This window comes from Salvelinus fontinalis, chromosome 31 (assembly GCF_029448725.1).
Source record: "Salvelinus fontinalis isolate EN_2023a chromosome 31, ASM2944872v1, whole genome shotgun sequence".
NCBI classification, from domain to species: Eukaryota; Metazoa; Chordata; class Actinopteri; order Salmoniformes; family Salmonidae; genus Salvelinus; species Salvelinus fontinalis.
Window position 1 is genome coordinate 13,034,149 of NC_074695.1, and position 26,563 is coordinate 13,060,711.

General features: G+C 42.0%; 2 protein-coding genes across 6 annotated transcripts; one reads left to right on the forward strand and one right to left on the reverse strand.

Moving 5' to 3' along the window:
* The first annotated feature begins 1,459 nt into the window (after nucleotides 1–1,459).
* Nucleotides 1,460–6,347, forward strand: LOC129829624 (uncharacterized). Its single transcript, XM_055891425.1, has 8 exons — nucleotides 1,460–1,649; nucleotides 1,769–1,858; nucleotides 2,033–2,172; nucleotides 2,266–2,440; nucleotides 2,586–2,727; nucleotides 2,866–2,931; nucleotides 3,053–5,855; nucleotides 6,023–6,347. The coding sequence occupies exons 1-8, from the start codon at nucleotides 1,539–1,541 to the stop codon at nucleotides 6,222–6,224; spliced, it is 3,729 nt and encodes a 1,242-aa protein (XP_055747400.1). The 5' UTR covers nucleotides 1,460–1,538; the 3' UTR covers nucleotides 6,225–6,347.
* LOC129829556 (SAP domain-containing ribonucleoprotein-like) lies at nucleotides 6,334–15,894 on the reverse strand. 5 transcript variants are annotated; one of them, XM_055891315.1, is made up of 12 exons: nucleotides 15,821–15,894; nucleotides 15,159–15,208; nucleotides 14,891–14,952; nucleotides 14,722–14,773; nucleotides 14,553–14,626; nucleotides 13,973–14,013; nucleotides 13,767–13,789; nucleotides 13,596–13,668; nucleotides 12,926–13,047; nucleotides 12,465–12,545; nucleotides 11,843–12,094; nucleotides 6,334–11,622 (listed from the first exon to the last, which is right to left on the reverse strand). In XM_055891315.1, the coding sequence occupies exons 2-10, from the start codon at nucleotides 15,198–15,200 to the stop codon at nucleotides 12,492–12,494; spliced, it is 543 nt and encodes a 180-aa protein (XP_055747290.1). In that variant the 5' UTR covers nucleotides 15,201–15,208; nucleotides 15,821–15,894; the 3' UTR covers nucleotides 6,334–11,622; nucleotides 11,843–12,094; nucleotides 12,465–12,491. The 5 variants fall into 5 exon arrangements, with proteins under 5 accessions (XP_055747290.1, XP_055747289.1, XP_055747288.1 ...); XM_055891314.1 differs by having other exon boundaries at nucleotides 15,774–15,866; XM_055891316.1 differs by lacking the exons at nucleotides 6,334–11,622; nucleotides 11,843–12,094; nucleotides 12,465–12,545 and having other exon boundaries at nucleotides 12,930–13,054; nucleotides 15,774–15,866.
* Between the last annotated feature and the right edge of the window lie 10,669 nt (nucleotides 15,895–26,563).

Here is a 26,563-nt window from a genome sequence, read left to right on the forward strand (position 1 = left end):
GATTTAGCCGGTGGTAACTTGTGGAATAGACACCGGCTGGAATTAGCTTTAAACCAATCAGCATGCAGGATTAGATCCAGCCGTTGTATAAAGAGCAAATATCACAACATAGGTTGTAATATGGCTTTTTTACTGTCTTGGCTTTGTCGTGGAAACTCGTATTACAAATATAACACTTACAAGAACTTGTGAATTCAATAAAGGCTTTTTAATACAAAATATCAGAAGCCGTCTCAGTCCGCGGAAAAGACCAACTTCCATAAGCACTGGCTCTGTTCTTATACACATACATCAAATGAGTCCATCCCACATGCAAATGAAGTTCCTTCCCTTAGTCCATCTGCCACCATTATCTTTCAGTTTAAGCTTCCTGCTTGTTCACGCCCATATCTGCTTTCAGTTAGGTTATAATGGTGGCAGAACCCCTTCTTGTCCTAAAAATAATATATGTCCATCTATCCTATGGGCCTATGTCTTTGGCCTTCGTACTTATGTTTAGCTTGGTGTGCTCTTTGGTGTGTTTGCCCTTATTAGGATCAGCAGACTATGTGTCCCTCTAACATTAGTGTGTCCAGCTGTCTTATGCGCCTATGTGTCGCCTTCTCCTCCTGTGGTCTGATGTACAAATGTATATCTGTCCCTATATGTACCATTTAGTCCCACAGCTTCCCCAGTGATTTTACACATGCACCGCTACTGGTCAGACACGGGTCACATAATTAGGATCTCTGTGGCAACAGTAGCCTGGGCCCAGATCTGTTTGTGCTCTTGTCAACTTCATTACTCTTATAGCTAAGCCAAAAATCATATTTGGCATGACAGTGAGTTGATATAAAAAACAAATAGACTGGCACTCAGGCTACGGCAACAGTAGTTCATTGGGCGTCAACCTATGATGACATATCAGGCTCGCCGCCATGTCATAATGGTCGGATGAACTATCACAGGTGAGTTTGTAAGAAATACATTATTGCTATGTTGCTGTTTTCAGGAGAAGACCCTGTGTCAGATACCCTCGCGACCAGAGAAGCAAACTCGTCCACTGAAAGGGAAGCCTCCTCAGATCATGATAGAAACAAAGCCGTCAGTGAGCAGCAGATTGCCTGCCATGACAAAGCTTCCGGTCCTACCTGGGGTCGCCTTTAAATTTCATAGAGCCAGCCTGGGTAAAAATGTAAGCAGAACATATATTTAACAGGATACAGTATAACATTTTTTTTTTTTAAACATGCATACAATAGAATGGTGCAGTAGAATAGAAGGGTCCAGTAGAATAGAAGAAGGGTCCAGTAGAATGGTGCATTAGAATAGAAGAAGGGTCCAGTAGAATAGAAGAAGGGTCCAGTAGAATGGTGCAGTAGAATAGAAGAAGGGTCCAGTAGAATGGTGCAGTAGAATAGAAGAAGGGTCCAGTAGAGTGGTGCTTTAGAATGGAAGAAGGATCCAGTAGAATGTTTATTTTTTTGTTTATATCCTTGTTCCTTCAGTTGTATCAGCCTACATCTGATTTCAACCTCAGTGACCCAAACTGTCACATTATGAGGCCGACGTACAACAGTTTGCATGACCCAAACCTCAATGAATACTACCATCAGAAGGAAATGCATGAGAAGTTAAAGAAGCGAAACTTCATCACTAAAGAGGACAACGTAAGTTTGAAGTTAATATTATTGTTTCTGAACAGTGTAGTAGAAGACTGTAAGCTTTACCGATAGTTAACTCCAGGACTATTTTAGCAGGAAACATTTTGATTTTCTCTCTTCTCAAGGTTGTATGCTCATTAAAGGAGTATAACACATACAAACATTACCTGGATACGGTCAAGACTGACCATCATAAAACGTACAGCAAAAAGTTGGTATGTGGGCAGTATGACTGCGTTCTTAAATGTGAACTTCTGTGAAGATCACACATGTTATTTTCACGAGAAAATGTGAAATGATCATTCATCACTCTAAAAACAATGTAACATGTATTTTATTAGGTAGATAAGTGTTTAAAATGTACAACAATTGTATTTATCCTATTTAAGAAGGAACAGATACTGAGAATGGTTCAGTTGCAAGAGGAAGGACATATACCTAAGGACGTTACCCTGGAAGATATGATAGAGTACTTACTGAATAAAGAAGCACTGAACCTGAAGCATCTGCAGTCAACCATTGGTTCCAGGTAGGCAAGAAGTGCATGAGGTAATAAAGTAGAGTTATATAGGCCTACTCTGTGTTGGCAATGTCATGACTTATCTGTTTAATGTATTGATAGGGACAGGGGACAGAAATATGGCCTGCAAACTGCGTTGTATGACCAAGAGAGAGAGTTTAAAGAGGATTGGGTTTCTAAGGAGCGATCCAGGCTGAAACTCATTGAAAAGGATGTCAGGCACGATTTGAACAAGGCCAAGTATATGAAAGAGGCCAAAGAAAAGCGCATCAGAAAGGTACAAATGTCACACTTTCATCATACTTAACAAAACTACCCACAATTATTTTCAAGTTTGAATAAATCATGAAAATTGAGAAATAATTTTACCTCAACTTTTGTGGCTGCTAAGTTGCTATTTTTGGACTCTATGTTCTTCACAGAAAATGTGCATTATGGAACAAAAACAGGCTATTCAGTTGAGGATAATGGAAGAGGAATTGAAAAACCTCCAGGAGTTTGAGAGGTTGAGAGAGGCCTCTATCAAACCAAATAAGCTGCTGGAAGAAATATTTGAAAAACCAGGTAAGATTTAATTTGAATTCATCACACAGTTAAGCAATGTTTAAATGACTATGCCAAATGCAACCTACAAGGAGCAGTTGAATGTGTTGTGCTGTATATCATATCGTATTTTGTATTCTTTTTTTTAATCTATTATAGCATCTGCTCAGCCTGCTCTCAAACCGGCTCACTCCAAAACTGTAAAGAAAACAGTTTCTCTGTCAGGTAAGAACATTTCCTTACTAAAGAACCATAATTTCATTACGAAATATCTTTCAGAGTATGTTCATAGCCAGTGAATGCTAAATTAAAATCAATTTTTTAAAATGTGTGTGTTTATTAATAGGGAAATCTAAGGAAAAGCCAGCCATGCTACAGAGGAGACCAAGCCTTGCACCACACCAGAGGAGACCATGCCTGGATGGTCTGGCACCGCTGAAGGGTTTCCAAGAACCTGTTTTTAGGATCTTCAAAGCCATCAAGGGACAAAGCATCCCAGACAGAGCTCAGCTGAAATCTGTCATCCTCGACCACTTAGGCTCCAAGCTTGTCAGGAAGCAGCTGGCGGAGTCAATCAGGGATGAGGTCAAACTGACGATTCCAGGGACTACACCAGCGGCACAAAGGGCTCTGAGTGCCAGAATCGCTTACGATGTGTTGAAGTGCGTCTCTCGAGCGGCCAATCCTAGCAATGAACCTGCCTGCAGACTCCGTGGGGGAAACACAATCAAACCCAATGCTAAAGCAGATAATCCAGAACCAGAGGAGCGGATGGCCAACGGAGAAGACATAAACACCTATGTGACAACGTTGATCACTGACGTTCTGGAGGAAGTCCAGGAGCAGGTTATTGTAATGATCCGAGAAGACTCCCCTACCCAATTCAGAGTTGTCTCTGCAAAGGCCAGCCAAACAGCCATTGATGTGGTAAGCAATGTTTTGGAAGACATTAGACACTTATTAAATGAGGAAAACATTGAAGAGCTTGCACTAGACTGTGATGCTGAAGAAGGCACCTCAGGTATAACAAACATTCCGCCACCTGCATTGACTGCATTAAAAAAGGCAGACCCCGAGAACCGCCGAGATTCCTGTTCAAAACTAGAAGGTGTCGCCTGTGACCTTATTAGCACTGCATATGACAGCATCCTATTCGAGCTGGCTTTTCCTGAGCTTCAGGGTGAAAGAAATGAAAAAGCTCCTTCCCTGACTCTGGAAATACTTCCCTCGGAGCCAGTGATCTCATCTTTATCCAACTCTCCCAGTTATGGAATGGTGTTTTCATCTGACACTTCAGAGGTTTCAGAAAACAACAGTAAGACAAGCAGCTCAGAGGCCTCCGCAGCTGCATCAACCTCGTCCCAGGAGATGACTGTGATGGCCAGTGTTCCATGTTCTTGTACTACTTCCAGAGCAGATGTGGAAGGAATGCTCTCTGAGGCAACAGGCGAGCACCCAGCGAAATCAATGGCCTCTGCAAAAGTTGAGTTGATCGCTGATGATTTAGTGGAAGATGCCATCGATATGTGCAGTGAAATGATTTTAGACGACCAGCCACTAGCCCTACTACATGACGATCCTGAAGAAGGTACATCAAATGTTGTTGTTCCTGGACCAATTCAGAGCAGCCTGTCTGGATTTGATGAACGCCACACAAAATCACAGGTCCTTGCAGTAAAGATTGAAGACCATGAGGTAAAGCCAATTTTGATCCAAGACACAGCGCTCATATCTCCAGGTGAGCAGAATACGGATGAAAAAAGAGTCATTCGAGTAAGTTATGTCTTTAACTCATCCCCTAGAAGGAAAGCTCACCAGGCCACCAGAAGCACCTCTTTCCCTAACCTCTATGTCACCCTTGTGGATGGAGTTCTGGACCAAATTAGCACAGAACCTTTCAAAGAAACCCTGGCTCAATCTGTGAGGAATGAGGTAAGACATTCTGTCTCTTTGCCTCAATTTGGATCGGTGAACCTCAAAAGCGAGGACTGCTCAGAGAAAGAAAGTATTGAGGATATGTTGAAAAGTGTATCCAGAAAACTCAGTAAAGACCAGGCTTGTCAGCTGACCGGGAAAGCCAGTGAGACCATGAATGCCAACGTAGATGCCATTTCACTTACCCCCAAACTACAGTCTACTGCCAAAGACCAAATCATCAAAGTTCTGGAGCAGGTCAACACTAAAATAATCAAGATGATTAGACAAGATTCTCCCAACAGGACGATTTCCCCCAAGGCAAGCCAGACTGCCATCAATGCTGTCAGCAACATTTTGGGTGCTATGGGAACCTCTCTCAAGGCAAGCAACACACCATTTGTTCCTAATGTGGCTGGACTCCAACCTGACCTAGATGATGTAGCATCTTACTCAACTGAAGCTTTTGAGGGATATCCAGGGATCTGGATGTCACCCCTGAAGATAAAATATATTGCCTCAGGCCTCATGGACACTGTCTGTGATGACCTACTGGATGAGGATGGTTTCCTCAGGCGGAGCGCTGGTGCAATATCCTCACAGGAAGACCTTGATCTTCAGAAGATAATTACTTCAAAACCAGCATCCCCAGTCAATTGCATGCCCGTCAAAGGATGCCTGTCAATGTCCTACCTTGATGCTTTGAAGAATCCTGAAGACATTGACAATGCTACTCACCTCAGTAGAAGCATTGACTCTCTCTCCGTAATTGGTGTGCCTACTTCAACCCCAAAGGAAGTTTCATACGGCACAGAATTGAAACTGACACAGTTGCAAAAGGATGTCTCTGCATCATCCTCACTTTATGCCATGAGCAACTGTCGGAGCTCATTGGAGTTTCCCTCCAGTCGATCTGATATCCCTATTGACAAAGAGGCCCAAAGGATTTCCTCCACAGATGAAGAAGACAGTCTGTCCAAATCCCTCCTGACCTCTTCCAAATCAGTCTTCAATGTCTCTGGCCTCGTCCCTACTCCTCCAGAGGGAAAGCCAAAGGTGAGGCTGCCACGGCGCCCAGTGCTTCGCCTTAGGAAGGTTCCAGAGGAGCCACCCAAAAAGATGCACATTTACACAGTTTGCAGGGATGCTTTTCATTTCCCAACTGAGACAATGCGATCGACCAGTCCATCATCATTCGAGGGAGAATTCTCAACTCCAGAGTCCCAGAGGCCAAGGTAATACTGTCTTTCTCATAGTCCTAATCTGAAAAGCTTTTTAACACCTAGCCCACTGTTGATATTTGAACAGCCTTGATTCTTTATTTTTGTAGAGCTTTCGTAGAGCTTTGAGAACTCTTATGAAAAGCGTTGCACAAATGAAATGTATTTTTTTATTCATTAAGAGCGGTGGACAGCTCAGACAAGGAGTCTATCTTTAATATAGACTCATCCAAAAGACTCCTCTCAGAGATAATGCTGTCTGTTCGGGAGGACGTTGTTGAGGCAAAGCAGAGCGAGATGGCCGCACATCTGGCTGCACTGTCGTCTGACAATGAGACGCTCAGCACTTTGGCTCAGAGTGGGACACCGCGCGCCGATTCATGAACTGCCTCCAACACCTCTCCTCACAGCGAGAGTGATAACTGAAGAGAATTCACATGTTTACTTGGACATACATTGCATTTGCTTACAATATTTTGAATCACATTGAGCTATTAAATGCATTTATTTTCTAAAAAAGACAAAAGCATTTTTTTACAATGTGTAGTTTTTCTTAGATGTAAGTGTTAAGTTAGGAATATTAAATAGAAAATTAGGAGAGAGTAATTATATATCTTTGCTCTGAATGGTGACATTGTTTAAACAGTCTCACAATTTGACCATAAAATATTAATACACCTTTTTTTTTTACACTGACTTTTATGGTTCTAAAGGGAGGAGGACAAAGCTGCGTGAATTTAGAAGTCACAAGCGCCCCAGTAATCTTTATTAACTTTACATTCCTGCCATTTTTCCTGCTTGTAAGTAGTCTCTCTTAACAGCATTGTATGACCTATTGTTCTGTTGACACAGAAACGCTTCACCAATCAGTACAACTTCCTCTGTATTCCAGTTATTATTCCTCAGATTGTTGAATTTATGCATCAAGAGTGTTGTGGTATTTTATTCACTGTTTATTCTGGCAAGATTTGATCATTATTGCTCGGATTGTCAGAATATTTTAATACTGAATAGCCTCATTAGAATAGAGCTGCAACTATTTGAGGGTAAATCCCAGAATCATTAGGACTACTTTGGGACATATTGAGTCCAGATTGGCCTAGATGCAATGGGTCAGGTTGTATTTTAAGATGGCTATTCACTTATTAGCACGAGTTTTCACACGTGAGTCTGTAATCACCAATGATTTATATATAGGCTATACTAGATGACTAATAAGGCATTTTATTATATTGTAAAAAATATTTTGGAAGCAATAGAAATTCATTTATTAATGACTACATTTGTTTGTGACACGTTTATCATATTACAGACACCTTAATAAATACTTTTAAATTATATTATGTGAGCTAAACATAGAAAACCATTTTTTCCCTGAAGTATAATTTTTTTAGAGAATATTGAAATCTATGTCCCCACTACAGAATAATTAAATTCATGTCATTTAATTGAAATATTGTAGAATTCCATTCATTCCTATGGAGGAATGCTTTTACCCGGGTAGTACCAATATGGCCGACCGGTGTTTTCAACGCCTCTCAATAGCCAATACATAGCAAAAACCAATCCAGGGTTTATATACATCACTGGTAATTACCCAATTTTAATAAAAGCTAGTAACATTCTCAACACTCCAGCAGTTTCACTAGACTTCTTACAGTATCCTATAAGAAGTACATCTACTGTACACACCATAGTAGATATTTAGTGGTGACTTTAGCATGTAAATCTTGGTGAGGCAAACTCCTGTCATGACGTTGGCCTGTGGGTAAGGTTTATGAACCCCCCCATAAATACCTTTCTCCCTTCCCTCTCTTCTCTCTCTCTCTGACTCTACTGAAGGACTCTTGAATAGCCTTTGTTAAACATAGAGAGTCTGGGAACATCAAACAAGTGGGGGGAAGGAACCATATTTCAGCAATAGAACCAGTTAAATATGATGTCAGTTCGGTTGTCATCTGAGAAATTATGACTGATGACAGGACGACAAACTGTATCTGGGAAAGTCTACACATTCTAGTTATCAGATTCACAAGGAATTGTTGTGCAATTTAAATGTTTGAATATGAAACTATTTGTGAAAAGATTAAATGTAATTTTAGCTTCCAAATTGGAAAATTGGGTTTTTATTAGGTTAGAGCTCTGCTCAATCAGTGGCCCGCCCCTGTGAAGAGACATGGGTTATAAACTATGAAACACACCCTTCTCTCCCTCCACTCTATAAGCCCTTGACGAAAATGTAACCTCCTGTTCCGAGTACACGAGGCCTGCAGCCTCTGCGTTAAAAGGTCGATGAAGACGGCTGCACAGTACTGTCTTTTATCGATGGCGGTTATGATATCGTTCAGTACCTTGAGCGTGGCTGAGGTGCACCCGTGACCGGCTCGGAAACCGGATTGCACAGCGGAGAAGGTACGGTGGGATTCTAAATGGTCAGTGATCTGTTTATTAACTTGGCTTTCTAACACTTTAGATAGGCAGGGCAGGATGGATATAGGTCTGTAACAGTTTGGGTCTAGGGTATCACCCCATTTGAAGAGGGGGATGACCGCGGCAGCTTTCCTATCTTTAGGGATCTTGGGCGATGTGAAAGAGAGGTTGAACAGGCTGGTAATAGGGGTTGCAACAATGGCGGCGGATAGTTTTAGAAAGAGAGGGTCCAGATTGTCTAGCCCAGCTGATTTGTACGGGTCCAGGTTTTGCAGCTCTTTCAGAACATTTGCTATCTAGATTTGGGTGAAGGAGAAGCTGGGGAGGCTTGGGCGAGTAGCTGCGCGGGGGGGAGCTGTTGGCCAGCCGTTGAGAAATGCTAATTGAAATTTTGATTATTATGGATTTATAAGTGGTGACCGTGTTACCTAGCCTCCATGCAGTGGGCAGCTGGGAGGAGGTCCTCTTGTTCTCCATGGACCTTACAGTGTCCCAAAACCTTTTGGAGTTAGAGCTACAGGATGCACATTTCTGCTTGAAAAAGCTAGTCTTTACTTTCCTGACAGACTGCGTGTATTGGTTCCTGACTTCCCTGAACAGTTGCATATCGCGGGGACTATTCAATGCTATTGCAATCCGCCACAGGATGTTTTTGTGCTGGTCAAGGGCAGTAAGGTCTGGAGTGAACCAAGGGCTATATCTGTTCTTAGTTCTGCATTTTTTGAACGGGGCATGCTTATCTAAGATGGTGAGGAAATGACTTTTAAAGAATGACCAGGCATCCTCAACTGACGGGATGAGGTCAATATCCTTCCAGGATACCCGGGCCAGGTCGATTAGAAAGGCCTGCTCGCAGAAGTGTTTTAGGGAGCGTTTGACAGTGATGAGGGCTGGTCGTTTGACCGCGTACCCATAGCGGATACAGGCAATGAGGCAGTGATCGTTGAGACCCTGATTGAAAACAGCGGAGGTGTATTTGGAGGGCAAGTTGGTCAGGATAATGTCTATGAGGGTGCCCATGTTTACGGAATTAGGGTTGTACCTGGTGGGTTCCTTGATGATTTGTGTGAGATTGAGGGCATCTAGCTTAGATTGTAGGACTGCCGAGGTGTTAAGCATATCCCAGTTTAGGTCACCTAACAGAACGAACTCTGAAGCTAGATGGGGGGGAGATCAATTCACAAATGGTGTCCAGGGCACAGCTGGGCGCAGAGGGAGTTCAATAGCAGGCGGCAACAGTGAGAGACTTATTTCTGGAGAGATACATTTTTAAAATTAGAAGTTCAAACTGTTTGGATATAGACCTGGAAAGTATGACAGAACTTTGCAGGCTATCTCTGCAGTAGATTGCAACTCCTCCCCCTTTGGCAGTTCTATCTTGACAGAAAATGTTGTAGTTGGGTATGGAAATCTCAGAATATTTGGTGGCCTTCCTAAGCCAGGATTCAGACACGGCAAGGACATCAGGGTTGGCAGAGAGTAAAATAAACTTAGGGAGGAGGCTTCTGATGTTAACATGCATGAAACCAAGGCTTTTTCGATCACAGAAGTCAACAAATGAGGGTGCCTGGGGACCCGCAGGGCCTGGGTTTACCTCCACATCACCCGAGGAACAGAGGAGGAGTAGGATGAGGGTACGGTTAAAGGCTATCAAAACTGGTCGCCTAGAGCGTTGGGGACAAAGAATAAAAGGAGCAGATTTCTGGGCGTGGTAGAATAGATTCAGGGCAAAACGTGCAGACAGGGGTATGGTGGGGTGCGGGTACAGTGGAGGTAAGCCCAGGCACTGAGTGATGATAAGAGAGGTTGTATCTCTGGAAATGCTTGTTATAAAATGGTTGAGGTCTGTAGCTAAGAAAGTGTACTGTAGCTAAGAAAGTAATAATTTTAAAAAAGTAAAATCATACTTTTTGGAGAAATGTCCTCTGGTCTGATGAAACAGAAATAGAACTGTTTGGCCATAATGACCATCGTTATGTTTGGAGGAAAAAGGGGGTCGCTTGCAAGCCGAAGAACATCATCCCAACCGTGAAGCATGGGGGTGGCAGCGTCATGTTGTGGGGGTGCTTTGCTGCAAGAGGGACTGGTGCACTTCACAAAATAGATGGCATCTTGAGGCTGGAAAATTATGTGGATATATTGAAGTAACATCTCAAGACATCAGTCAGGAAGTTAAAGCTTGGTCGCAAATGGCTCTTCCAAATGGACAATGACCCCAAGTATACTTCCAAAGTTGTGGCAAAATGGCTTAAGGACAACAAAGTCAAGGTATTTGACTGGCCATCACAAAGCCCTGACCTCAATCCTATAAAAATAAACTTTGTGGGCAGAACTGAAAAGGAGTGTGCAAGCACGGAGGCATACAAACCTGACTCAGTTATACCAGCTCTGTCAGGATAAATGGGCCCAAAATTCACCCAACTTATTGTGGGAAGCTTGTGGAAGGCTACCCGAAACGTTTGACCCAAGTTAAACAATTTAAAAGGCAATACACTCAATTAGTATTTGGTAGCATGTAAACTTCTGACCTGCTGGGAATGTGATGAAAGAAATAAGAGCTGAAATAAATCATTCTCTCTACTATCATTCTGACATCACATTCTTAAAATAAAGTGGTGATCCTAACTGACCTAATTAAGGGAATTTTTACTACGATTAAATGTCAGGAATTGTGAAAAACTGAGTTTAACGTATTTGGCTAAGGTGTATGTAAACTTCCGACTTCAACTGTATGTAATGTGGTAGAGAACACAGTATCCGAATATTTGCTGTCTTACTTAAGAGGGTCCTTGTGGTCAATGCTGTCAGCTTCACTGTCTGGGTCTCCACTACAGGTCTGGTCAAGAGCGAGTGGTCCCTGCTCACCCTCACTCTGTAGATGAGGACAGCTGGACAGACAATCCTCATCAGCTCCCCTGGACTGTAATTTGGCTCAATGCAGTGGAGGAATGTACAGGAATGGGACCATGCACTTAATAGTAAATGCTCCCTTTACCTGGAATAGCAACTATTATAAAAAAGAACAGCTATCAGGACACCGGAGAGTAAAAAATGAGCTGTTAAATATGGTGCAACACATTTTGTTGTGCATGGTCTCTGATAAATAAAATAGGAGGTTAAAATATGTTGCCAAAGCATATGTGTAGAAAGAAAAAAGATGGTGCAGAAACATTTCACACCTAGGATGAGGCTGGCTTCACTGCGGCCACTGTCCTGCTCATGGGTCTCAGTGCAGTTGTATCCACTGAGCAGAGATAGGAAGGCCTCAGGAGAGGGACCAGATGAGGCCTTCCTCAACTGGGCCTGGAGAGCCATGGCATTCCACCTAAAGTGCTCCACGCAGAAGGTCACCCTGAACGTAGACATAAGAGTCACACGTCAGATAAGATCTAAGGTCACAGAGAATCACAGATGGCGCAGATATTCCCAATGTATTTATGGCAAACAAACTTGAAAAGGACTCTTCATTGATACACTTCAAGGGATTTCCCCAAGTTAAGCCTACATACAACATGTAGTTGTTGTTTTGAGAGCTGGATAGAAGACATTTATATACAAGTTGCTTCACTCACCATTCTTTATTTTCAACCTTGGGCTGCATTCGGGAAGCGCTTGCCATTCTTGTTAGACACATAACTACACTGTCTGTAGGGGGCGTTCTTGTCCTCCAGGACGTGTTTGATGCAGAATTCCCACCAGGCGGGGCTGGGAGCAGGGCCGCTGGGTGAAGGAACAGGCCTTGGGCTCTTGGGTACTGGCAGTCTGGGACAAACGGCCCCAGCTTGACGGCAACACGTGGATCCTTATCCTGTTCATTAGTGGTTCTGGAAGGGAAATACATACTTTAGGTGAGCAACAGGTGCTGAAGCAGCAACGATACAGTTAAGCGTCAACGTGGTTAGTCAGCTGAGACTAGGGCAAAATATGTGATGGCAAGCAGAGAATACAGGGGGCACTAGAGTGCATCTTGCTACTACCACAGTACAGTAAACATGGGACATGTAAAGTTGATTTGTGTGTGTTGTTCACGGACCTGACCTTAGGCTTTTTTAAGGCATTTTCACACAGTTTGACTATTTGAAGATTTTAAATAAATTTGAAAATTTGTAGCTACTTTAAGGTAATAACTTCAGTCAACACGTTAAGAGATAAAGCAGATTGCGTTCATTGCACCTGTCACATGACGAAGCTTACCGTAGTTCCCCAGAACAGTTGAGCCAGTCATGTGTGTTTGTAAACAGCACAACGGGAGAAAACGAGCTGGTGAGGCACAACCTGTGAGAGAGAATGTATTGGAGCTATGTCTTTTTCACAAAAGATATCAAGACCACTTCAAATGTTATCAAGAACTTTAAAGTCAAGTTGCATGAAATGTTATTGCTCCGTTTCTTGCCAGAACTTGTATCAAATAAAGCAATATCTAATCAAAAAAATAATAATCATATAACACCAACAGCCTGCAAGCGGAGAAATCAATGTCAAACAGTTATGATGCAACTACCATCATGCATATTGACACAAGTACGTACTTTGGGTGTTTAAAAATACCAAAAAAGGTAGAACACTGGATCTACACAATCAGTTTGTGGTCAGAGGATCCCACTGCAAATGCCATAGTGAGTTTGAAGTGGAGTGGTCAGACCATGGAGACTTACATCACTGCGGACGTCTGGTGAAGGGTCCTGAGGGTTGAGGCATGCATGGGTCACCTTGATAACATGCTCCAACTTGCGGGGCTGTTCCTCAACCTTTGCAGCCAGGAACAGTGTTGCTGGAGCTATGACCTTGGGATAAAAATAAATAAAAAAGTTGTACATTTTGATCAAAACTGGTGTCTTGTTAGTGCTACGCATTATGCATTTCACATAAGATTTCATTAAAACTTTACAAGACACAATTGTGCAAGGGAGGCTAAGTGTGCAAAAGTACTTACATTTCTGTGGAACCTGGTGAAGGACTGGATCATGTAGAATCGGTGCATATACACAATAGCAGTATTGTTAGCTGGGACCTGATGCATAAGGGTTAAGGATAACATAATATCTCAGTGAGATTTAACTCAAAAGTATTTTGAGCATCTTTGGGATGAGATGAAAAAGGCTGTCCGCAGCATGAATGTACCTCCGTACAATCTGCAACAACTGCGTGATGCTATCGCACTAGCATGGACTAACATCCCTGTGAAATGTTTCCGACACCTTTTAGAAAGCCCTGATGAATTCAGGCTGTTCTGGAGGCAAAGGGGGGGTCTAAGGCAGTACTAGATAGGTGTACCTAATAAGCTGTCCAGGGAGGATAGAAGCTGCCCTATCCCTCGGCGCTCACCTTCTTGGAAACTGAAGAAACGTTCCCGCCAAATCGCTCTGCTCACTTTTTTTAGCTGTTCAACGCTGACCGCCTACACAGAACACAGAGAGAGATGTTTGATTAAATCTTCTGGGTCACATTATTTAAATGAGGGGAGGTCACTGTTTATCACATATTTGGATTACTCACAGTGGATTTATTCACAGTAACACCTTTGATAGAGAGAAACACTCAATAAAACCAGAGTGCAAATGCAGGAGAAAACATAATTACTTGTGATAATGAGGTTGTTCAACACTTGTTTATAAACTGACTGCAGGTTATGGTTCTTGGATTTAAAAAAAATTTAAACCACACATGAGAACTGTGAAAATGACTGGAAGATTCACACTGACCTGGGGTGGAAGTTGGAGGTGCAGCAGGGGGCAAACCAAACCTGAACACAATACATATTTAATCAAATCAAAGTTTATTTGTCACGTACGCCAAATACAACAGGTGTAGACCTTACAGTGAAATGCTTACTTACAGGCCCTAACCAATAGTGCAAAAAAGGTATAAGGTTAACAATAGGTAAGTAAATAAATAAAACAGTAAAAAGACAGGCTATATACAGTAGCGAGGCTACATACAGACACGTTAGTCAGGCTGATTGAGGTAGTATGTACATGTAGATATGATTAAAGTAACAATGCATATATGATGAACAGAGTAGCAGCAGTGTAAAAGAGGGGTTGGCGGGTAGTGGGACACAATGCAAATAGCCCGGTTTGCCAATGTGCGGGAGCAATGGTTGGTTGGCCCAATTGAGCTAGTATGTACATGAATGTATAGTTAAAGTGACTATGCATATATGAGAGTAGCAGCAGCGTAAAGGGGGGGTGGGGGGGTGGGCTGGAACCGTATGCAAATTGTCAATATAGGTTAATAGATATGCCCAATCAATAGTGTGGGGAATATTTGTGGGATACTGACCGGGCAGCATGTATGGCCTTCTTGTCATCAGCTGACGCAGGGACATTGAAGCGTTCTGCTCTTTTCTGTACCCTCTGGGGAAACAGGATAAAACATTTTAATTATAAGGTTAGCACACCACCATTGCATTGAAGACTTGTCATGACTGGTGCAGCAAGCATCATATTACCTCATCCACAGACGCTGGGGGTGTGATTTTTACCACTTTCTTTTCAGCCGTCCTGAAACACATTAAAATCACATGAATAACATATTTCAATTGGGACATCAGAACATCAGGAAAATTGAGAGAAAATGTCACTCTTCAATGTGTGTTCACATAAAAGGAAAAAACGTACTCCTCAGACACTATGGGTTTCTTGTCATTATCCTCAGTGATGGCATCCTCTTTCGTGAGGCCCTACATGTTTAAATGCATAAAGCATCATCAAGAAATGCACTTACGATTTTACATTTATTTTCCTAGCAGATATTTCACCAAAGCAATTGCAGCATGTACAAAGTGACTGTATACTGTATGATCAAAATTCTACTGGACATGGTGGAACCCATCTAATCCATACATGAAGTGCCATTGCTGCTATAGTGGTTTAAAACCAGGCTTACCTCTGGCTCTTCTCCCAGAACATCATCTTCATTTAGGCCCATGTCATCCTCTGTTTAGGATGAAAATCAAAAAAGACCTTTCAGCAATCCATACTCAGTGGGACCCAAAACACTGAGAAATACATCTGCTTTCTTCTCATCTTTGGTTTCATTTGCAGCCAGCCAACGCTCAAAACGCTCCAAATAGGAATCAAAATCCTCTTTTGTAGCTTTAAACTCGGGTACTCGACCACGTTTGCCATTTTCAGTTAATTGTTCCGTTTCCTTATTCCTTGTATTCCTTAATTTTCATCTAATTCTTCACTTCAGAAGTTTCTGAAATTACTTCATTCACTGCACTCATTTGTAATAATGTGCACACCGTTTTACGTTCCTTCTTCCTTTTCTAAAAATTTCTTTTGACAATATTTCTCCGCCTAATTTCAATGGGTTCAATGAGTTTTATTTATTTAACCACCAGAGGGCAGTGTCGCTATTCTGGACACCAATAGTCTTGCTACTTGGCAGCCCCTGAACACTGTACCTGCTAGCAGTGCTTAGACTTTTTTTAATTGGCTAAAGAAAATATAAAAATAACTGACGAATTAAATAATTATTTTGAGTTTCATTACTCACGCAACATTCTTCCCTTCAAGCAATGTCCGTTAAAGAAGTTTAATCACCTCGTCGCCACTGTAATATTTGTGTTGTGGAGAAATGACCAGGCAGGAGACGAGAATACAGTTAGTTTTCGTTAAGTCAAAACCTCTCGAGCTCTACAGTTCCCGGGCACACTAGTGCGCATGTGCATTTTCTATTAGGTGTAGTAACGTAACACTGTCACCGTTTAGTATCAGCATAGTAACTAATATAAACAGATGTAGATCCCAGATACTACATGAAAGAGCCGTTAATGTGGCTTCCTGATTTGCATAGCCTACTGTTATTGTTTTTTGATCCCCAGAATCCAGACATCGATTATCTGCTGACAAATTATACAAATATTCACTGAAGATGGTAATTGCTCAGTGCAGGAACAATCTAGTGAGGAGCCTCAGTCTAGTTCGCGCTCATTTTTTCAGTGCATTACATTTTTCTCAATTTGTTTTTGCAAGCCATCTAATAATCTGGTCAGGTAAAAATGTATTTGAAATCAAATTTCACGATGTGGTAGGCAACTTTTTACGATTTAAATTATATATTGACAATTTTATCATGGTTTTAGGTAAATTCCTAAGAACTACTGAACGAAAAGCCCGTTGGGAACAACATTAAATGATACCAGTCACCGAAAAGACTCGGAATGCCCGTTACGACTTGGATAATTAAATGCGGAATCTGTTTCATCCATCAGAAATCGACCCGTCTGCTTCTTCAGTAAAATCCCAACCGCTTTGAGTTGGTACATTGCTATCATAAATCTTTTTTTTTTTTTGTGTATAAATTTGGTGTAACTTTAGTAATTTGCTTTGACACAATGAAATGTATAGCCCAGTTTTCATGTAAAATATCTTTATTGATAGGCCTAAATCGTTCATTATATACATTGATCCTTACTTTTTTTATCCAACAGATTTAGAAGGGGAAAATGTGACTCCAATACATGCGGTATAATCAATGGAATTTCGGATATGCCAATGCGTTGCGTCACAGATGGTACAGTATTCTCACTACATTATGATGCATATGTATTGACAAATAATCATGTTCAGAGGCATTTTGCTCTTTACTGTCATGCTGTGCAATGGAGAACGACGTTTTTAAAAGCTGTCAGGTAAACACTTTTGCATTTTGCTAAACTTGTAAACAATTGTCTAGCCTAAGTATTGTGTAATTGAAAAGGTAAAATAGACGATTGTGTACTCCAATAATATGAAGTCTGAACATAAACAGTAGGACTATGTGAATCAAGCCTAATTGTCATCAAAGTTTACAAGTCCCATGCTCTGAACTGAGCTACAAAGGACTACAAAGTGAACTATTCTTGTGTGATGAGTAACCTTGCCTGAAATGTGTGTTATCGGTCTGAGCTAATGCCTAGATTTAAGCTCAGTGGGCTAACACAGTCTTGTGACATGCAGATTGACCTCGGTTCAAACCCAGTCAGTCACATGGTTGATGCTAGGCGGTATCCTTGGGACATCCTATGGATCCGACCCCTGGCAACAACCCTCTGGCCAACACACACAGTGAGGGAGTTCTATTACGCTGGCCCGGGTTGAACCAGGCAATGGCCAGTCACATCATTGGGTGAAAGCAGGGAGGAAGGAGCACCCTTCTCAATACAACAGTAATCTGCGCCAGTCGGTCATGTTGTCAACAAGGCAGCATGGTGCATCTTCCAGAAACACATCTCTTTTGCATAAAATAGATGTTTGAATTTTCAAACTAGTTTTCATTGGGAAGGCAGATAAAGCGTTTTTATCAAAGCAATCACTTTTGCATGTGAAAACACATAATCCTACTCATCACTCCATGAGCTTAATAATTACGTCACTTTTGTTTTGAGCCGACTTCGCCTTCGGCCAGAGCAGGGCACCTGGCTCACCCCCAGGAGGCGGTGCGGTTCCAAAACGAATGCAATTACTTTTCACCCAGTTCAAACTCCTCCTACTGAGGTAACCCGGGCCAGATAAACTAATCCCCTCATTCTTGTGGTGTGGATATGATCTGGGTTCAATCACAGTCAGTCTCATTGGTGCTATTGGACCTTGATTGCACAGTTGATGTCTATCAGCTACTGGGGTGTTGTGAGAGGAGGTCGGGGGAGGGGTGACGTGTAGCGGTGGTTCCGTGAACAGAATAACCTTGCCTAATACTCCGCGGAAAAGACCAACTTCCATAAGCACTGGCTCTGTTCTTATACACATACATCAAATGAGTCCATCCCACATGCAAATGAAGTTCCTTCCCTTAGTCCATCTGCCACCATTATCTTTCAGTTTAAGCTTCCTGCTTGTTCACGCCCAATAACGCCCATATCTGCTTTCAGTTAGGTTATAATGGTGGCAGGACCCCTTCTTGTCCTAAAAATAATATATGTCCATCTATCCTATGGGCCTATGTCTTTGGCCTTCGTACTTATGTTTAGCTTGGTGTGCTCTTTGGTATGTTTGCCCTTATTAGGATCAGCAGACTATGTGTCCCTCTAACATTAGTGTGTCCAGCTGTCTTATGCGCCTATGTGTCGCCTTCTCCTCCTGTGGTCTGATGTACAAATGTATATCTGTCCCTATATGTACCATTTACTCCCACAGCTTCCCCAGTGATTTTACACATGCACCGCTACTGGTCAGACACAGGTCACATAATTAGAATCTCTGTGGCAACAGTAGCCTGGGCCCAGATCTGTTTGTGCTCTTGTCAACTTCATTGCTCTTATAGCTAAGCCAAAAAATCATATTTGGCATGACAGTGAGTTGATATAAAAAACAAATAGACTGGCACTCAGGCTACGGCAACATTAGTTCATTGGGCGTCAACCTATGATGACATATCAGGCTCGCCGCCATGTCATAATGGTCGGATGAACTATCACAGGTGAGTTTGTAAGAAATACATTATTGCTATGTTGCTGTTTTCAGGAGAAGACCCTGTGTCAGATACCCTCGCGACCAGAGAAGCAAACTCGTCCACTGAAAGGGAAGCCTCCTCAGATCATGATAGAAACAAAGCCGTCAGTGAGCAGCAGATTGCCTGCCATGACAAAGCTTCCGGTCCTACCTGGGGTCGCCTTTAAATGTCATAGAGCCAGCCTGGGTAAAAATGTAAGCAGAACATATATTTAACAGGATACAGTATAACATTTTTTTAAAGAACATGCATACAATAGAATGGTGCAGTAGAATAGAAGGGTCCAGTAGAATAGAAGAAGGGTCCAGTAGAGTGGTGCAGTAGAATAGAAGAAGGGTCCAGTAGAGTGGTGCAGTAGAATAGAAGAAGGGTCCAGTAGAGTGGTGCTTTAGAATGGAAGAAGGATCCAGTAGAATGTTTATTTTTTTGTTTATATCCTTGTTCCTTCAGTTGTATCAGCCTACATCTGATTTCAACCTCAGTGACCCAAACTGTCACATTATGAGGCCGACGTACAACAGTTTGCATGACCCAAACCTCAATGAATACTACCATCAGAAGGAAATGCATGAGAAGTTAAAGAAGCGAAACTTCATCACTAAAGAGGACAACGTAAGTTTGAAGTTTATATTATTGTTTCTGAACAGTGTAGTAGAAGACTGTAAGCTTTACCGATAGTTAACTCCAGGACTATTATAGCAGGAAACATTTTGATTTTCTCTCTTCTCAAGGTTGTATGCTCATTAAAGGAGTATAACACATACAAACATTACCTGGATACGGTCAAGACTGACCATCATAAAACGTACAGCAAAAAGTTGGTATGTGGGCAGTATGACTGCGTTCTTAAATGTGAACTTCTGTGAAGATCACACATGTTATTTTCACGAGAAAATGTGAAATGATCATTCATCACTCTAAAAACAATGTAACATGTATTTTATTAGGTAGATAAGTGTTTAAAATGTACAACAATTGTATTTATCCTATTTAAGAAGGAACAGATACTGAGAATGGTTCAGTTGCAAGAGGAAGGACATATACCTAAGGACGTTACCCTGGAAGATATGATAGAGTACTTACTGAATAAAGAAGCACTGAACCTGAAGCATCTGCAGTCAACCATTGGTTCCAGGTAGGCAAGAAGTGCATGAGGTAATAAAGTAGAGTTATATAGGCCTACTCTGTGTTGGCAATGTCATGACTTATCTGTTTAATGTATTGATAGGGACAGGGGACAGAAATATGGCCTGCAAACTGCGTTGTATGACCAAGAGAGAGAGTTTAAAGAGGATTGGGTTTCTAAGGAGCGATCCAGGCTGAAACTCATTGAAAAGGATGTCAGGCACGATTTGAACAAGGCCAAGTATATGAAAGAGGCCAAAGAAAAGCGCATCAGAAAGGTACAAATGTCACACTTTCATCATACTTCACAAAACTACCCACAATTATTTTCAAGTTTGAATAAATCATGAAAATTGAGAAATAATTTTACCTCAACTTTTGTGGCTGCTAAGTTGCTATTTTTGGACTCTATGTTCTTCACAGAAAATGTGCATTATGGAACAAAAACAGGCTATTCAGTTGAGGATAATGGAAGAGGAATTGAAAAACCTCCAGGAGTTTGAGAGGTTGAGAGAGGCCTCTATCAAACCAAATAAGCTGCTGGAAGAAATATTTGAAAAACCAGGTAAGATTTAATTTGAATTCATCACACAGTTAAGCAATGTTTAAATGACTATGCCAAATGCAACCTACAAGGAGCAGTTGAATGTGTTGTGCTGTATATCATATCGTATTTTGTATTCTTTTTTTTAATCTATTATAGCATCTGCTCAGCCTGCTCTCAAACCGGCTCACTCCAAAACTGTAAAGAAAACAGTTTCTCTGTCAGGTAAGAACATTTCCTTACTAAAGAACCATAATTTCATTACGAAATATCTTTCAGAGTATGTTCATAGCCAGTGAATGCTAAATTAAAATCAAATTTTTAAAATGTGTGTGTTTATTAATAGGGAAATCTAAGGAAAAGCCAGCCATGCTACAGAGGAGACCAAGCCTTGCACCACGCCAGAGGAGACCATGCCTGGATGGTCTGGCACCGCTGAAGGGTTTCCAAGAACCTGTTTTTAGGATCTTCAAAGCCATCAAGGGACAAAGCATCCCAGACAGAGCTCAGCTGAAATCTGTCATCCTCGACCACTTAGGCTCCAAGCTTGTCAGGAAGCAGCTGGCGGAGTCAATCAGGGATGAGGTCAAACTGACGATTCCAGGGACTACACCAGCGGCACAAAGGGCTCTGAGTGCCAGAATCGCTTACGATGTGTTGAAGTGCGTCTCTCGAGCGGCCAATCCTAGCAATGAACCTGCCTGCAGACTCCGTGGGGGAAACACAATCAAACCCAATGCTAAAGCAGATGATCCAGAACCAGAGGAGCGGATGGCCAACGGAGAAGACATAAACACCTATGTGACAACGTTGATCACTGACGTTCTGGAGGAAGTCCAGGAGCAGGTTATTGTAATGATCCGAGAAGACTCCCCTACCCAATTCAGAGTTGTCTCTGCAAAGGCCAGCCAAACAGCCATTGATGTGGTAAGCAATGTTTTGGAAGACATTAGACACTTTATAAATGAGGAAAACATTGAAGAGCTTGCACTAGACTGTGATGCTGAAGAAGGCACCTCAGGTATAACAAACATTCAGCCACCTGCATTGACTGCATTAAAAAAGGCAGACCCCGAGAACCGCCGAGATTCCTGTTCAAAACTAGAAGGTGTCGCCTGTGACCTTATTAGCACTGCATATGACAGCATCCTATTCGAGCTGGCTTTTCCTGAGCTTCACGGTGAAAGAAATGAAAAAGCTCCTTCCCTGACTCTGGAAATACTACCCTCGGAGCCAGTGATCTCATCTTTATCCAACTCTCCCAGTTATGGAATGGTGTTTTCATCTGACACTTCAGAGGTTGCAGAAAACAACAGTAAGACAAGCAGCTCAGAGGCCTCCGCAGCTGCATCAACCTCGTCCCAGGAGACGACTGTGATGGCCAGTGTTCCATGTTCTTGTACTACTTCCAGAGCAGATATGGAAGGAATGCTCTCTGAGGCAACAGGCGAGCACCCAGCGAAATCAATGGCCTCTGCAAAAGTTGAGTTGATCGCTGATGATTTAGTGGAAGATGCCATCGATATGTGCAGTGAAATGATTTTAGACGACCAGCCACTAGCCCTACTACATGACGATCCTGAAGAAGGTACATCAAATGTTGTTGTTCCTGGACCAATTCAGAGCAGCCTGTCTGGATTTGATGAACGCCACACAAAATCACAGGTCCTTGCAGTAAAGATTGAAGACCATGAGGTAAAGCCAATTTTGATCCAAGACACAGCGCTCATATCTCCAGGTGAGAAGAATACGGATGAAAAAAGAGTCATTCGAGTAAATTATGTCTTTAACTCATCCCCTAGAAGGAAAGCTCACCAGGCCACCAGAAGCACCTCTTTTCCTAACCTCTATGTCACCCTTGTGGATGGAGTTCTGGACCAAATTAGCACAGAACCTTTCAAAGAAACCCTGGCCCAATCTGTGAGAAATGAGGTAAGACATTCTGTCTCTTTGCCTCAATTTGGATCGGTGAACCTCAAAAGCGAGGACTGCTCAGAGAAAGAAATGATTGAGGATATGTTGAAAAGTGTATCCACAAAACGCAATAAAGACCAGGCCTGTCAGCTGACCGAGAAAGCCAGTGAGACCATGAATGCCAACGTAGATGCCATTTCACTTACCCCCAAACTACAGTCTACTGCCAAAGACCAAATCATCAAAGTTCTGGAGCAGGTCAACACTAAAATAATCAATATGATTAGACAAGATTCTCCCAACAGGACGATTTCCCCCAAGGCAAACCAGACTGCCATCAATGCTGTCAGCAACATTTTGGGTGCTATGGGAACCTCTCTCAAGGCAAGCAACACACCATTTGTTCCTAATGTGGCTGGACTCCAGCCTGACCTAGATGATGTAGCATCTTACTCAACTGAAGCTTTTGAGGGATATCCAGGGATCTGGATGTCATCCCTGAAGATAAAATATATTGCCTCAGGCCTCATGGACACTGTCTGTGATGACCTACTGGATGAGGATGGTTTCCTCAGACGGAGCGCTGGTGCAATATCCTCACAGGAAGACCTTGATCTTCAGAAGGTAATTACTTCAAAACCAGCATCCCCAGTCAATTGCATGCCCGTCAAAGGATGCCTGTCAATGTCCTACCTTGATGCTTTGAAGAATACTGAAGACATTGAAAATGCTACTCACCTCAGTAGAAGCATTGACTCTCTCTCCGTAATTGGTGTGCCTACTTCAACCTCAAAGGAAGTTTCATACGGCACAGAATTGAAACTGACACAGTTGCAAAAGAATGTCTCTGCATCATCCTCACTTTATGCCATGAGCAACTGTCGGAGCTCATTGGAGTTTCCCTCCAGTCGATCCGATATCCCTATTGACAAAGAGGCCCAAAGGATTTCCTCCACAGACGAAGAAGACAGTCTGTCCAAATCCCTCCTGACCTCTTCCAAATCAGTCTTCAATGTCTCTGGCCTCGTCCCTACTCCTCCAGAGGGAAAGCCAAAGGTGAGGCTGCCACGGCGCCCAGTACTTCGCCTTAGGAAGGTTCCAGAGGAGCCCCCCAAAAAGATGCACATTTACACAGTTTGCAGGGATGCTTTTCATTTCCCAACTGAGACAACGCGATCGACCAGTCCATCATCATTCGAGGGAGAATTCTCAACTCCAGAGTCCCAGGTAATACTGTCTTTCTCATAGTCCTAATCTGAAAAGCTTTTTAACATCTAGCCCACTGTTGATATTTGAATAGCCTTGATTCTAAATGTTTTTATTGTTGTAGAGCTTTCGTAGAGCTTTGAGAACTCTGTTATGAAAAGCGCTGCACAAATGAAATGTATTTTTTATTCATTAAGAGCGGTGGACAGCTCAGACAAGGAGTCTATCTTTAATATAGACTCATCCAAAAGACTCGTCTCAGAGATAATGCTGTCTGTTCGGGAGGACGTTGTTGAGGCAAAGCAGAGCGAGATGGCCGCACATCTGGCTGAACTGTCGTCTGACAATGAGACGCTCAGCACTTTGGCTCAGAGTGGGACACCCCGCGCCGATTCATGAACTGCCTCCAACACCTCTCCTCACAGCGAGAGTGATAACTGAAGAGAATTCACATGTTTACTTGGACATACATTGCATTTGCTTACAATATTTTGAATCACATTGAGCTATTAAATGCATTTATTTTCTAAAAAAGACTAAAGCATTTTTTTTTTTACAATGTGTAGTTTTTCTTAGATGTAAGTGTTAAGTTAGGAATATTAAATAGAAAATTAGGAGAGAGTAATTATATATCTTTGCTCTGAATGGTGACATTGTTTAAACAGTCTCACAATTTGACCATAAAATATTAATACACCATTTTTTTACACTGACTTTTATGGTTCTAAAGGGAGGAGGACAAAGCTGCGTGAATTTAGGAGTCACAAGCGCCCCAGTAATCTTTATTAACTTTACATTCTTGCCATTTTTCCTGCTTGTAAGTAGTCTCTCTTAACAGCATTGTATGACCTATTGTTCTGTTGACACAGAAACGCTTCACTAATCAGTACAACTTCCTCTGTATTCCAGTTAATATACCTCAGATTGTTGAATTTATGCATCAAGAGTGTTGTGGTATTTTATTCACTGTTTATTCTGGCAAGATTTGATCATTATTGCTCGGATTGTCCGAATATTTTAATACTGAATAGCCTCATTAGAATAGAGCTGCAACTATTTGAGGGTAAATCCCAGAATTATAAGGACTACTTTGGGACATATTGAGTCCAGATTGGCCTAAATGCAATGGGTCAGGTTGTATTTTAAGATGGCTATTCACTTATTAGCACACGTGAGTCTGTAATCACCAATGATTTATATATAGGCTATACTAGATGACTAATAAGGCATTTTATTATATTGTAAAAAATATTTTGGAAGCAATAGAAATTCATTTATTAATGACTACATTTGTTTGTGACACATTTATCATATTACAGACACCTTAATGCATACTTTTAAATTATATTATGTGAGCTAAACATACAAAACCATTTTTTTCCTGAAGTATAATTTTTTAGAGATTACTGAAATCTATGTCCCCACTACAGAATACTTAAATACATGTCATTTAATTGAAATACTGTAGAATTCCATTCATTCCTATGGAGGAATGCTTTTACCCGGGGAGTACCAATATAGCCGACCGGTGTTTTCAACGCCTCTCAATAGCCAATACATAGCAAAAACCAATCCAGGGTTTATATACATCACTGGTAATTACCCAATTTTAATAAAAGCTAGTAACATTCTCAACACTCCAGCAGTTTCACTAGACTTCTTACAGTATCCTATAAGAAGTACATCTACTGTACACACCATAGTAGATATTTAGTGGTGACTTTAGCATGTAAATCTTGGTGAGGCAAACTCCTGTCATGACGTTGGCCTGTGGGTAAGGTTTATGACCCCCCCCCATAAATAACTTTCTCCCTTCCCTCTCTTCTCTCTCTCTCTCTGACTCTACTGAAGGACTCTTGAATAGCCTTTGTTAAACATAGAGAGTCTGGGAACATCAAACAAGTGGGGGGAAGGAACCATATTTCGGCAATAGAACCAGTTAAATATGATGTCAGTTCGGTTGTCATCTGAGACATTATGACTGATGACAGGACGAAATAAACTGTATCTGGGAAAGTCTACACATTCTAGTTATCAGATTCACAAGGAATTGTTGTGCAATTAAAATATTTGAATATGAAACTATTTGTGAAAAGATTAAATGTAATTTTAGCTTCCAAATTAGAAAATTGGGTTTTTATAAGGTTAGAGCTCTGCTCAATCAGTGGCCCGCCCCTGTGAAGAGACATGGGTTATAAACTATGAAACACGCCCTTCTCTCCCTCCACTCTATAAGCCCTTGACGAAAATGTAACCTCCTGTTCCGAGTACACGAGGCCTGCAGCCTCTGCGTTAAAAGGTCGATGAAGACGGCTGCACAGTACTGTCTTTTATCGATGGTGGTTATGATATCGTTCAGTACCTTGAGCGTGGCTGAGGTGCACCCGTGACCGGCTCGGAAACCGGATTGCACAGCGGAGAAGGTACGGTGGGATTCTAAATGGTCAGTGATATGTTTATTAACTTGGCTTTCTAAGACTTTAGATAGGCAGGGCAGGATGGATATAGGTCTGTAACAGTTTGGGTCTAGGGTGTCACCCCATTTGAAGAGGGGGATGACCGCGGCAGCTTTCCTATCTTTAGGGATCTTGGGCGATGTGAAAGAGAGGTTGAACAGGCTGGTAATAGGGGTTGCAACAATGGCGGCGGATAGTTTTAGAAAGAGAGGGTCCAGATTGTCTAGCCCAGCTGATTTGTACGGGTCCAGGTTTTGCAGCTCTTTCAGAACATTTGCTATCTAGATTTGGGTGAAGGAGAAGCTGGGGAGGCTTGGGCGAGTAGCTGCGCGGGGGGGAGCTGTTGGCCAGCCGTTGAGAAATGCTAATTGAAATTTTGATTATTATGGATTTATAAGTGGTGACCGTGTTACCTAGCCTCCATGCAGTGGGCAGCTGGGAGGAGGTCCTCTTGTTCTCCATGGACCTTACAGTGTCCCAAAACCTTTTGGAGTTAGAGCTACAGGATGCACATTTCTGCTTGAAAAAGCTAGTCTTTACTTTCCTGACAGACTGCGTGTATTGGTTCCTGACTTCCCTGAACAGTTGCATATCGCGGGGACTATTCA